At 38.5% G+C, this 12,743-nt stretch overlaps 1 protein-coding gene across 4 annotated transcripts in view; it reads right to left on the bottom strand.

The window, feature by feature from the left end:
* The window catches only part of thada (THADA armadillo repeat containing), a 169,693-nt gene that overhangs the window by 97,800 nt on the left and 59,150 nt on the right, over positions 1–12,743 (bottom strand). For all 4 annotated transcript variants that reach the window (XM_039653361.2, XM_089117242.1, XM_089117243.1 and 1 more), the window contains exons 27-28: positions 9,083–9,172; positions 4,283–4,414 (exon numbers count right to left, since the gene is read on the bottom strand). In XM_039653361.2, the coding sequence (XP_039509295.2) occupies positions 4,283–4,414; positions 9,083–9,172 (222 nt within the window). The remainder of the gene's footprint in view (positions 1–4,282; positions 4,415–9,082; positions 9,173–12,743) is intronic.

Below are 12,743 nucleotides of genomic sequence, written 5' to 3'. Positions count from 1 at the left end.
GCGTTTCAAGAGCAAATGCATTTGCTGCCTTCGAACACTAAAGTGGCACTATAACCACAGACTTCAAGTTATCAGACAAATGTATCAAAGTGCAGTTTTGTGAGGAGCAATCAACCTTGCATTGCCAATGGGTTAAATTTGACTGTTGCAGTCAGCAGAAAATCCAAGAAAAAACACTTCATATTCACAAGAGAATATGGGCAAAGTTAAATTAACTTATGTGTAGGATATGCATTAGTTATTTAAAATAAATTGAAGCAGAACAGTAAATGTCAAGACTGTGAGACTTTGCTATGTTAAAACTCTAGGCAACACAGTTTTTTTTCACATTTAAAAGGTCTGCAGTATTATTTATACAATTGAATACTATGTTATATTGTTGCTATAAAATAAAGAAAGGTGGTTTACTTTGCATGGTAACATTAAGTAAGTAGTAGTAGTAGTAGTAAGTAGTAGCCTTTTTTCACAAATGTTTGAAATTTATTTTTAATATTTTGCTAATGAAACACCATACTTTTCATCAGATCACGCATATACTATATTTATTGTCTGTCCTTTTTTAACAGGACAACTATTAAAGAGCCCCTATCATAGCATTTGAAATGTTCCTATTTTTGTTTTAGGAGTTCCCAAAAACAGTTTAACATGCATGCAAGGATAAAAAACACTTTATTTGTCTTATAATGCTGTATGCATTTATTTTTAACTGATTTGCTCACTGACTCCCAAATGATTCGTAAAACGAGTGGATTTTTCCAAACCACTCCTTTGCGTGACGCTAATCGGTGGTGATTGGTCAGATGACAGACCCAGTGAGTTATTGTTTGTTAGCAAAACGCATAAACATATTGATAAGACGCTCTATTCTTTATGACAACTCCAATAACAGCGACAAACATTTCACATATATAAATAAAAAAAATTGACATTGGAGACCTAGAAGCTGCGCTGAGCGTAACTCACACACACACACACACTGATTGCGGCTTCCCTCCTCGCGCCCGACGCTACAAAATCGTTCAAAACCCATAAAAGCAGCAATTATTAATAATACTTACAGGTTGTAATTCATAGGAGGAAGCTGATCCATATACACTGGGTAAGTAAGTTACTGAGCCCTCCTTCAGGAACAACCGCTTGCAAATCCACATTTGAATTCATTTATGTTTTTGAATGATTCGTATTTAAAACAATGAGAACACAATCGGGCTATACTGTTGTGGTATCGTTGCAAATTTGAACTCTAACCACCGATTCTTCACATGCTCGTCCCTGGTAAATGAAAACAAAGTGGCTGAACTATCTTTGCATTGCAGAACACAGCGTCTTCTCGACATGATGCTATGATGAAGTATTTGAATGTGTAGACTTCAAGTTTACACTTCTGTCTGCTTACTGCGCACGGCCAATGACCTCTATGTCACGATGTAACAGCTAATGACTCGTTTCAAAAACAATTCATTTCATAGACTCAGAGTAGACTCTCACTTTTGAAAGACAATAACTTTATATACGGTGCACTTTCAGATATAAATCTTTGCAAGATGTTTTCATTCCCTTAGAGCTATATTCCACACCATATGAACAGTCATTTTAAAAAATCCATGATAGGGGCTCTTTAATGCACATAACATGCAAAAAAACAAACGTTCATTAAATCGCAATTTAAATTAAATTTAAATTCATTAAATAAGGTTCATTATCTGTTCATTAAAGCAGCACTATATAGTTTTTTCAACCTTTATAATATTTTTCCAAAACCCTGAAGATGGTACATCGACTTACAATAGGTTGAATGACAGGTCTGCCATAGCCTGACGTGGTCTGTATCATGGTCTGGTGAAAGTGTCTTGCCTCAGACTATGCATATCGATTTTTCAAATTTGCAGATTCATCTATGGAAGCTTGATATTATAATATTGACGACATGGCTATTATCTATACCAACAAACATTGAATTGAATTAGCATACCCATTATGTAAAACTGTAGCCAATAGGCTAACGTTACTATATAGACGCTGGCTTGTAAATGTGAGCTACGTGATCGTTTGAAAAAAATAAAGCTCATGACACTATATTCACTATATAAGACATGCTGAAATATATGACAATGTATAGGGATTGGACAATGAAACTGAAACACCTGGTTTTACAACACAATAATTTGTTAGTATGGTGAGGGCCTCATTTTGCATCCAAATACAGCACCAATTCATCTTGGGAATGACAGATAGAAGTCCTTCACATTGACCAGAGGGATTATGAGCCGTTCCTCTTCCAGAACAGTGTCCAGGTCACTATATGATGCTGGTGGACTCGCTCCTCCAAAACACCTCAATAATATTCTGATCTGGTGACTGTGCATGTTCAACGTCACTTTCATCTTCATCAAACCCTTCTGTCACAAGTCTTGCTGTGAGTGTTGGTGCATGATCATGCTGATACACGGTTTGAGCATCAGGTGCTCATGATCCTCCAGAAGGGTTTGGTAGTCCTCTGCAGTGTCGTGTCCATCAAATACAATCAGGATTGTCATGATATTGGAGCTCAAACCATCACTGATCCACCCGTGCTTCACTCTGAAGATTGGCCGCCAGGCATATAGATGTGAAACCTCCAACATTGGCCAGTGTTTCAGTTTCATTGTCCAACCCCTGTACATGCCTACCTCGTGATGACAAACCGGATCGATCTAACGAGCAATACAGAATATTGTGTGCAGTGCCTGGTTGTGGAAGAAGACAGTCGCAGCAAATGTTTCCTCTGGATTCCAGTAGGACTTCATGGATAAACTTTATTTTAAATGACGTTCCAGCTGATGAGGGTAAAACATCGTCGTCTGTTCGCTTCATTTCACTGAGGATTGTTTTGTAAACAAGACTGGATTTGCAGACCGATTAAGAGTAAAGAACGGTGCTGTGCCGTCTATATTGGATATGACAGGAATTGTGCAACACACGGACTCTTGGTTGAACATGTATGGGCGAATCCGGTTGCCATTTGACAACATTGGACGTTTTCCCCCACGTACACACCGACGGGTGAGTTAAACTCATTATAATTGAGTTTAACTACAAAACTCAATTATAGCAAAACTGTTATCCACTCACAGCAGTGGGCGTTTATTTCCAAGTCTTCAGTACGACACGCCCATAAAAACCGACCGTTTTTCAGGAAGGCTCACAACTTGGGTACAAAATAGCCTATTACTTATTCATTTTGATGTTTTTGAATGCAAAAACCAAGCGAACGTCTTAAGTTGACCTCAGACAACAATATAATAAAATTTTAAAAGCCAGTTCATGACCCCTTGAAGGCACTGCCGTCGTAAACACGACTTCCCACATCGTACGTACAAACTTCCAGGAGGACTTGAACGCACCATCATAATATTATGAGAGAAAAAAAAAAAAACGTTTATAACCTGCATTTTTGCATAATGAAAAAGTGCACCTTAAATTAATTCAATCGTTTTTGACAATCGCTAAACAGCTGCCATGAAAACAAACTTCACACACATTTCACACTTGTAATTTAGAAGTGGGGTTAGCACCTATGAAGGCAGCCCACTAGGGTATGGAACAGAGGCTATATGTAAATGTATCGTTTTACCTGAAAATGCAGAGGAAACTGCAAAAGGCAAATCAACATACAGAGTTCTAAATGAGATTTCAAATGGTGTCGGTCATGTGTTAAGCACGCAGAGTCAGGAGCTGTGTTATCAGAAGCAGCAGTGGGAGCAAGACTTTTCCACCCTTATTTTGAGCCAAAACAAACACCATCCTGCTATTGTTTCTTTCATCCGAATAGATTTATTGCTCCCCAGCTGGAGGAACACAATGTTCTGTGACACACAAAGGGGAGTGGAAATGATTACTCCTGGCTCTGGGATCACGACTGAGACATATCCCTCACTCTGTGTGTGTCTGTGTGTATGTTTGGATTCCACTACAGGTACATGCAGTATATGTTCCAATAATATTTTTCCGACTTTGTCTAAATAATGAACAAAATGTGTGAACGGACACAGCAATGGCAGTAGCACGTCTGAAGCATTATAGACGATAAGAGAAGAAAAAATGTGGAGTCAGAGGAAAAAATCTATTACAGTCAGGAAAGGATGGACTGAGTTGAAGGATGGAATGATATGCACAGGAAGTAGCCTGTGACACCAGAGGGTTTAGAAATAGTCAGCTGAAACAAACCAATATTTTATTTCCAGTGCAGCTCATCTCTTGTCCAACATTGCATTTAAAAAGTGATCGAAATGTCTACACTTACCTGATAATTAAGGGCATAAAGGGAGCTAAACCCAGAGGAGATGATGAACCATCCATAGGAGATGGGTAGAGACGACCCAAAACCAACAACAACAAGAAAAGACTGGGGTGCAGTTTCACCTGTCCTGAATCACTGGAAAAAACAAAAAAAGTGCATTACATTCACTTACTTTCCTAAAATACTTGACAAGTGTAACTTGTTACAAACTAACTTATTTACAAACTTAAAGTCATGCGTAAATAATGTATAAATGTAAATGTTTCTGACTACCTTAACTAACAAGTTAAAGGGTAACTAAACGGCAAAACAATTTTTTTAGTAAATTATCTGTAAGATTGGGGCTTTATTAATGCTGTTCATTGATTCAAGTATTTTGTTTTTTTACATTTGGGTATAGACGCTTTCATCAGACGCGTTGCCATGGTGATGAGCTGGCCCAAAGTTAACTTCCGTTCTGTTCGTTTATTAGTGTTTACTGGATAGTATGGCATTGACTACAAATGCAGTGAAAGTTAAGGTGATGAGCAGGTTGTTGAGCTGTGGGGTGCAACCTGACCTAGGGAGCAAACGCAATTTTTAAAAATAAAAATGTCAAGGTTTCCTATGAGGGAGACCGCGGTATTAAAATAGCCTATGTTTATCTGAGTGATAACCGGTACAGTGTTTCCCATACATTTATTAGAGGCAGCCCACCATATTATCAGCGCTGACCGCCACATATTGATTTCCGTGTTTTTAACAATTTAAGATGGGAAAAGTTGTAATTGACTGCAGAGTTGCGTGCAGCGCATATTCGCACGCTCTCACTCTCTCTCTCGCAAACACATTGACAGCGGACCTCTGTGTATTGAATGGTTAGTATCATAATCATGTGGAGACCCACCTTAAAAAAAGGTTAGCAAGCATGTAAGTAGCCTAGCTAATAAGGAGAGCTATGTTAACCTTATCAAACCCCGCCGTCGCGCTCGCCACAGTTTTTTTTAACACTGCGGTAAATCAGACACGTCGGTAGAAAAATATCTTGTCTCCAATTTTTGTTCAACAGGTCTCATAGTGTCACATTTCAGTTTGGCCAGGTAACATTTATTTTCTTTGACTGGCAAGAAATACCAGCTACTAGGTTATTTACTTGTTATGGATTGTGTCCGCAAGTCTGCCGGAAGTTAAGTTTGGGCCAGATTAATGCACATGCGCAGTACCGTTTGTTTATGTTGTCACTGCTGAAAGCGTCTATAAAGTGTATTAATTCTACAATATATGGTGTAAAAGCGTCTCTGAGTGCTGCTCTCTTCAGGTTGAATGGTGGCTACTGCAGATGAATTTTCCTATTGGAAGTTGTGGTGCCCTGTAACGTAAGAGGGTACCAGCTAACCACGCCGTTGCCTACAGAGAGACGAGTCTCAGGTGCACTCCCCCTACGCTGGGCTCTGCCCACTTTTACAACATTTTTCAAATATTGCCTGTTGGTGGAGTCGAGGTCTGAGCAGGGGTTTAGTTAACAAAGACATTCACTTACTAACATACTATACAGTATATAACTTATTTAGCATAACATTAACATGTGTCACTTTCTAAAATAGGCCTATAACTTAATGAACAAACCTCCCTGACTTGCTTGTATCAGGTACAAACTTAAAAAAACTTTTTTTCCCAACTTAACTATTAAACTACTATTAAATTAACTACTTATAACTTGCTTAAAGTGGTCATGAACTGCATTTTCTTTAAATATAATTTTCTCTGAGGTCCACTTATAATGTTATAAAGATTTTTTTTTTTTTCCCCATCAAAAACATTCTAGTGTAGAAGTAATAAGCCATTTTTTATATATGGTATTTTTTTTCCTGATGTGTAATTGTTCCCAACTTGTATTCAATCATTATTTACTGTTCCATATGGACATAAACTGTAGTCTATGGATTCATTATTTGATAAACTATGATCACGACCACCTGAAGACCTGCAGCGTGCTTTCTATTATTAAGAATAAGTGAAATTCTCACACTGACAAAGGCAAAGAGCCAAAACGAAATATGATCTTTATCTCCTGTTTGTTATGAAGTATTTTTAGAGTGCAGAGCTTTTTTGCAATTTTGAATTATACCTTATAAATACAGTAAGCAGAGCTTTGGATAAAACTAGCTCTACGACACGACTCATTTCATTTCTTCAACTAAATATTATACAATTTAATATTCAACAATAATATATAATCTGCCTGCATTGACACTATTATAAATGAACTAAACTGAGCAGGACGATGACATCACGGTTTACTCCAGAGCGGCTATATATATATATATATATATATATATATATTATATATATATATGGAGAGACCTGAAAATGGCTGTCCACCAACGTTTACCATCTAACCTGACAGAACTGGAGAGGATCTGCAAGGAGGAATGGCAGAGGATACCCAAATCCAGATGTGAAAAACTTGTTGCATCTTTCCCAAAAAGACTCAAGGCTGTATTAGATAAAAAGGGTGCTTCTACTAAATACTGAGCAAAGGGTCTGAATACTTAGGACCATGTGATATTTCAGTTTTTCTTTTTTTAATAAATGTGCAAAAATGTCAACAATTCTGTGTTTTTCTGTCAATATGGGACGCTGTGTGTACAATTATGAGGGAAAAAAACGAATTTGAATGATTTTAGCAAATGGCTGCAAAATAACAAAGAGTGAAAAATTTAAAGGGTTAGTTCTTAAATATCTTAATTTGTGTTCCGAAGATGAACAAAGGTCTTACGGGGTTGGAAGAACATGAGGGTGAGTAAATACTGACAGAATTGTCATTTTTGGGGGAACTAACCCTTTAAGGGGGTCTGAATACTTTCCGTACCCACTGTATATGTATATATATATATATATATATATATACACACACACACACACACACACACACACACACACACACACACACACACACACACACACACACACACACACACACACACACACACACACACACACACACACACACATGTATGCAACATACGAACTAACTCAACTAATGTAATCTACATAACTTACCTGTATGTTATAACTGAACTTGATTAACTGAACTTACTAAATGTCGACAGGGCTATAATAGAGGTAATATCAGCAGAGGGGTTCAGAATTAGTGACCAGCCACCACACACGTTCAGCAACAAACAGTTCAAAATTATAAGATGAACACATGTACACATGGCCACTATTACAAAACCTCCATTTCCTTTCTCTTTTACTGCATCTCTGCACGTGAAATGTGCTTTTCTGTCAGCCCAGTGGAAACTCAAGACTTCTGCCAGAGTAAACACGAAAAAACAGAGCGAAAAACATGAAAATATAAATTACTCATATCTTTCTATTACTCTGAAAGGGCCAAACTCTGTTTTGTTCTCTATAGGCCGTAAGCTTTCCACGGCACAGCTGCCAGCTGTGGATACGCTTGTCATTATTACATCAAACATGGCCAAACTCACCACCAAGGGGTCCCAGGAGCCTGTAGACCCTGGGCCAGAGTGCAGGAAATGCTATTTTGCTAATCAGGGCCTGGGTAATGCATTTAGAGTCTGATTTCAGTCAAACACAATGTGGGAGAGCCAAGAACTTGAGATCATCCCTAAGCCCAGGGAGATTGAAGTGTTAAACTTCATCCACATTCATGAAAAAAGCTGAAAGGGGAGTGCGAGAAAGAACCAATGAAACACAATAGATCAGAGGAATGGAAAAAGACGCCAAAATGAGCGAAAAAGCGCAGCCAGTGTGAAGAGGTGATAAGACTGGAAGAAAATGTGAGATTAGCAAAGAGAGTTAGTTGGAGTTCAGTCTTGGCTTCATTTGACACAGTCTTTTCATCTCATTTCATATCTGGTGCATGTCCAATCCAACCCTCTCGACACTCATTTCCCATGTTAAACGTTTAAAATTGTTATAAACCTCTCAAGCTGAGACAAATCATTCATCACAATTTCGTCCGTGCTCATGAAATATTCATATCGCAAACCGGATTACAAATTGCAAGGAGGTCGATGAACCGTATTCCAGAAATCCCACAGCCTGCTTTCCAGATAAAAGAAACGTTCTGGATTGAACTTCAATAGGAAAAACTTCTAAATCAATTTAAATGACACACTCCCCCCTAGATATCCCATGATGCTCCCTTTGTATTTGGTAAAGGTGGGTGGCGCAAGGATGCTGATGATTTTTAAACCTCTCTCGCACTCCTCTCTACCCTTATTTATACGAGAACTGATTTATTGGCGGTATAAAATTTGAGTGTTGCGGAGTCCGACTGGCTTGGCAGTCGGGACGCGAAGAATAGGCCGTGGGAAAGAGTCAGACCACTCTTAGCTAAAAGGAGAGAACGCCAGACTGAAAACGCATTAAAATAATTTGATACATATTAAGATAATATTGGCTCAAGGGCCTCTTGCACAATGTGAGAGCTATTTGGAAGAGTAGCTCATCAGTCTGTGGAGAAATTAAATGAGGGAGATAAGAGACTAACATGTTCTCACAGTGCAGAGTGCGTCCTGGATCCAACATGGCTGATACTCCCACATGCGGTTCACTTATCTGAGGCATCTCTGCTAGGAATCTGTCCATCAGTGTGGTCAAGAATGCTTAATAGGTCTAAAGAGACTTGATGAGGCACTTAAACGTTCTTAAATAAGGGCCTCAGAGAAATTAAAGCAGGGTGAGAAGAACTGCACCCATTTAGTGAATGCTGGGATCATTCAACTCTTTTAACAACATCCGACACAAATCGCACACACATTGCAGGGTCTTTTGTTGGGACATTCTCACCTGTTCACAGAGGCTGCAGCTTCCTGTAGCTGACTAAGAAGGAAAGGATAGAGGGCAGGAAAACGGGTGAAAAACTCTCGGCCGGTCATCCTGTTAAGAGAAGAGAGAGAGAGAGATTAAAGTGACAGTATTACACAATCAGATGAGAAATGATGATTGAATGTACAGTGCAGTGCAATCTGACAGTGCACTTGCACAGGTAGCCCCCTTTCTCAGTCTTTATTAGTTTACGGTCTTTAACAGTTCTGTCTAATAATTAAAAGGCAAATGCTATGACACTTTTTTTTCACTTACTGTCGGCATTCAATACACATTTTAAACAAGTCTTTGAATATCTAATAAATATTTAATGCCACAAACTTTGAGCTGTAAGATCTTGTGTCCATAGCTTGGATAAATGTGAGGACTTTATAATTGAGACGTGTGATCAATCTACTTTAAATCCTTGGTCAAATTTATTGACGTTCTCTAATTTTCAGAGAAGAAATCCAGTCTTTTCCATAGGAATCCATGCGACTGAGAATTTCACTGGTTCGTGGATTTGGAAGTGACTTCTGTGTGAGCTGTGCTTCATACATCATTACACTATTGACAATAGACATTGGAGCTTTTTGCCTTAAATTTCTCTAATATGATTTCAGCTTTAGGCCCGGGTAATTTTCAATTTCCACGTTCGGCTCCGTCTTGCAAATACAAACTCGTGACCACACAGCATTACAGTATACACAACAGCGGATGAGCGTGGATGGATGTGTTTGACACATGTACAATTTGCTTTGTTGTACTCTACCAGATGTCAGAGAGCAGCACTGAGTCATGTCATTTACAAAACATTCGCTCAGAAGGATAGAAGAAAAGTAGCGGATCCAGTGATGCCAATTACTACATTTAGCAACTTTTCAGACTACACCAGCAACTTTGTCTTTCAAAAAGCACTTAGCAACAAATGTAGCTATTATTTTTTATTTTTTTTGGCAACTTTTATCAACTCTTAAATAGTTGCTAAGTTAAATGCTAAAATGCTTACATTTTAATTTAAAATGCACATGTGACCTACAGTATATCGCTTCACCACCATTCACCACTCTTCTTTCGTGGGCTCATGGGATAGTAAAGCTGCCTCTAGCAACTTGAAACTCCTGAAAATTATTTGGCATGCAAAGTTTAGAACAAGAACTAAAACTAAAATGATGAAGGTTATGCTGCTTGTATGGCTTTTTACACACTCTTCTTTGACTACTGCCACCATGTGTACTCTGTCTCAACATTTACCTTCCACATGTGCTGTTGTACACACACCATCCATGTGGTCATTAAAATTAGGCTGCAATTAATTTGTCATTGGGAGGGTCCACAGACGTCCGCAGACCCAGTGCTTAATTGGTAGAAAATTGCTGGATCAAAGACAGCAATTAAAAGGTGCTGTGACCAACATTGGCCATACAAATTAAGTACGACACAACTGTAAGAGCATAATTCACAAGTTTCTGCATGGCTCTAGTCTCAGTCTCAGACGTCATGCTCACGGACCGCTGGCTGAAGGTCTGATTCATATGGCACACTTAACAGGAAACACTTCAGGATTTTTGTTTCAAAGTCATCATCTGATTCGTTGAATTCTACAGGATGTCCAGGAGATATGCATGTCATTTTCTTCAACAGTCCACCTGGAAACAAACCGTTGTGATGCCAAAACCCCTCGTGGAAGAAGAAAGCCGCTGTGTTTACAGCTTTGACAATGAGCGCTTACCAGGATCAACTAAATGCTGGATTTTCGAAAGTAAACTTGCACAACGAATAAAAAGAATAACTCTCTTGAAAGAATAATTTATTAGATGTACACCGGCCTGTTATTTAAACTTTAAAGCAGCATTATGTTACTTTTGCATGTCATATGAATATAGTTGGGCTTAATCATGGGCTTATTTATTTATTTATTTTTCAAACGTCAAAAGATCACATAGCTCATGTTTACAAGCCAGCGTCTATAAAGTAACTTTAGCCTATTGGCTACTGTTTTACATAATGGATATGCTAATTCAATTCAATGTTTGTGTGGTAGATAATAGCCATATCGTCAATATTATAATATCAAGCTACCATAGATGAATCTACAAATTTGAAAAAAAAAAAAAAAAAAAAAAACGATTTGCATTATAGCAACAAAAACGCTTGTTGGGCTCTCGCGTCGGAATTTGGGGAAGTGATGTATGCTGTAAAGCAGTCGAATTTTGTAGTTCTTTTTGTGCTCGGGTTCCTACCCGTTCCCCTAAGTTACATAATGCCAGTAAAAGTGATAAAGACACTGTCAGGCTATGGCAGACCTGTCTTTCAACCTATTGTAACTATAAGTATGCAAGTATTGTAACTATGCACCATCTCAAGGGTTTTGGAAAAATATTATAATGATTGAAAATGTTACATAGCGCTGCTTTAAAAATATTTTACACTTGGCTTTTGGCTTGCTTAGTTGGGGACATTTAATTATTCAACAATATCTTTGATTTGCCTTCCTTCAGGTGGACGATCATGCAATTTTCTTCTAGAAACCAACTTCTTGTATTATTTTCATGTTATCACTGTGAAGCTGCTTTAATAAAATCTGTATTATAAAAAAGCGCTATATAAATTAAGGTGACTTGACTTTACATTTTCACGGCCCTAAACATGATGCAGAAACTAAACAAACTGTGATTGATTGCGTTACAAGTCAGTCAAACTTTCTCTTCGGCGGTCCTTAGCCAATGAAAGCTGCGAGAGTCCAGACCTTCTGCCATCAATCTGAAGTTCTGGCTATGCGAGACTAGCAGAGCCCTAACTACAATTTGTACAAATACAAAACAACAAGCAAAATAAAAACAATAAGCTATAGCTGAAGGCCAATAGCAAAACATAACCAACAAATACATCTGCATTAACCCATGCTCGTTTTGTTTCTCGCGGTGCATGCACAGTTGTGCTGCGTTTTCAACTAATTCCAATGGAAGTTGAGCCTCACCCACACGCACGAGCAAGCAGCTCAACTTCCGAATAAACTTAAAATGCTTGCTCCCTTCACACAATCACAGTGTAATGCACTTGCTTAAGCCGGATCGTTTAAAAACAATGCTGGAACGCAAAAAGATCCGGCTAAAATTAAAGCACCCTCTAAAATAACAAAAATTACGTCATGCTGACTTGAGTGTGCATGAGTAGAGCACTCATAGAGCACATGAGAGCTGAGTGGTTTAAACACTGGCAAGACTTGCAAATTGCAATGCAAATTATAAACTTTGGTGCCGATGCCACACTGCCTCGATTGTGCAAGGGACAATTCCTCTGTCAACGGTGCAGCATGCAGCTCTCTTATAGTGCTGAAGTGATGTGGTGATGGGAAGCCATTTGCGCATTTTAAGAGGGAAACGGAAAGCACGCAGTGATTCACTCATGCTGTTTGTGAATTACGTCTCACAGAAAGTTTTCAAATTACATGCAAGTTATTTTATATTAATAAAGAAATATGAATTGTAACTCACCTTCAGAATTATAATTATTTTTACCAGCGATGGACAGAGACTGAGACGGTGCTGCAAATCATATCATACCTCTCACCACAGGGGACCATCTTTATGCATCATCAGCATGAGATCGGTTAATGAGATTGGCCTTTATAGCGACCGCC

This window comes from Pimephales promelas, chromosome 11 (assembly GCF_988280905.1).
Source record: "Pimephales promelas chromosome 11, fPimPro1.hap1.1, whole genome shotgun sequence".
Taxonomy (NCBI): Eukaryota; Metazoa; Chordata; class Actinopteri; order Cypriniformes; family Leuciscidae; genus Pimephales; species Pimephales promelas.
Note: the sequence above shows the minus strand (reverse complement) of the source record. Positions and strands in the feature narration are given on the sequence as shown.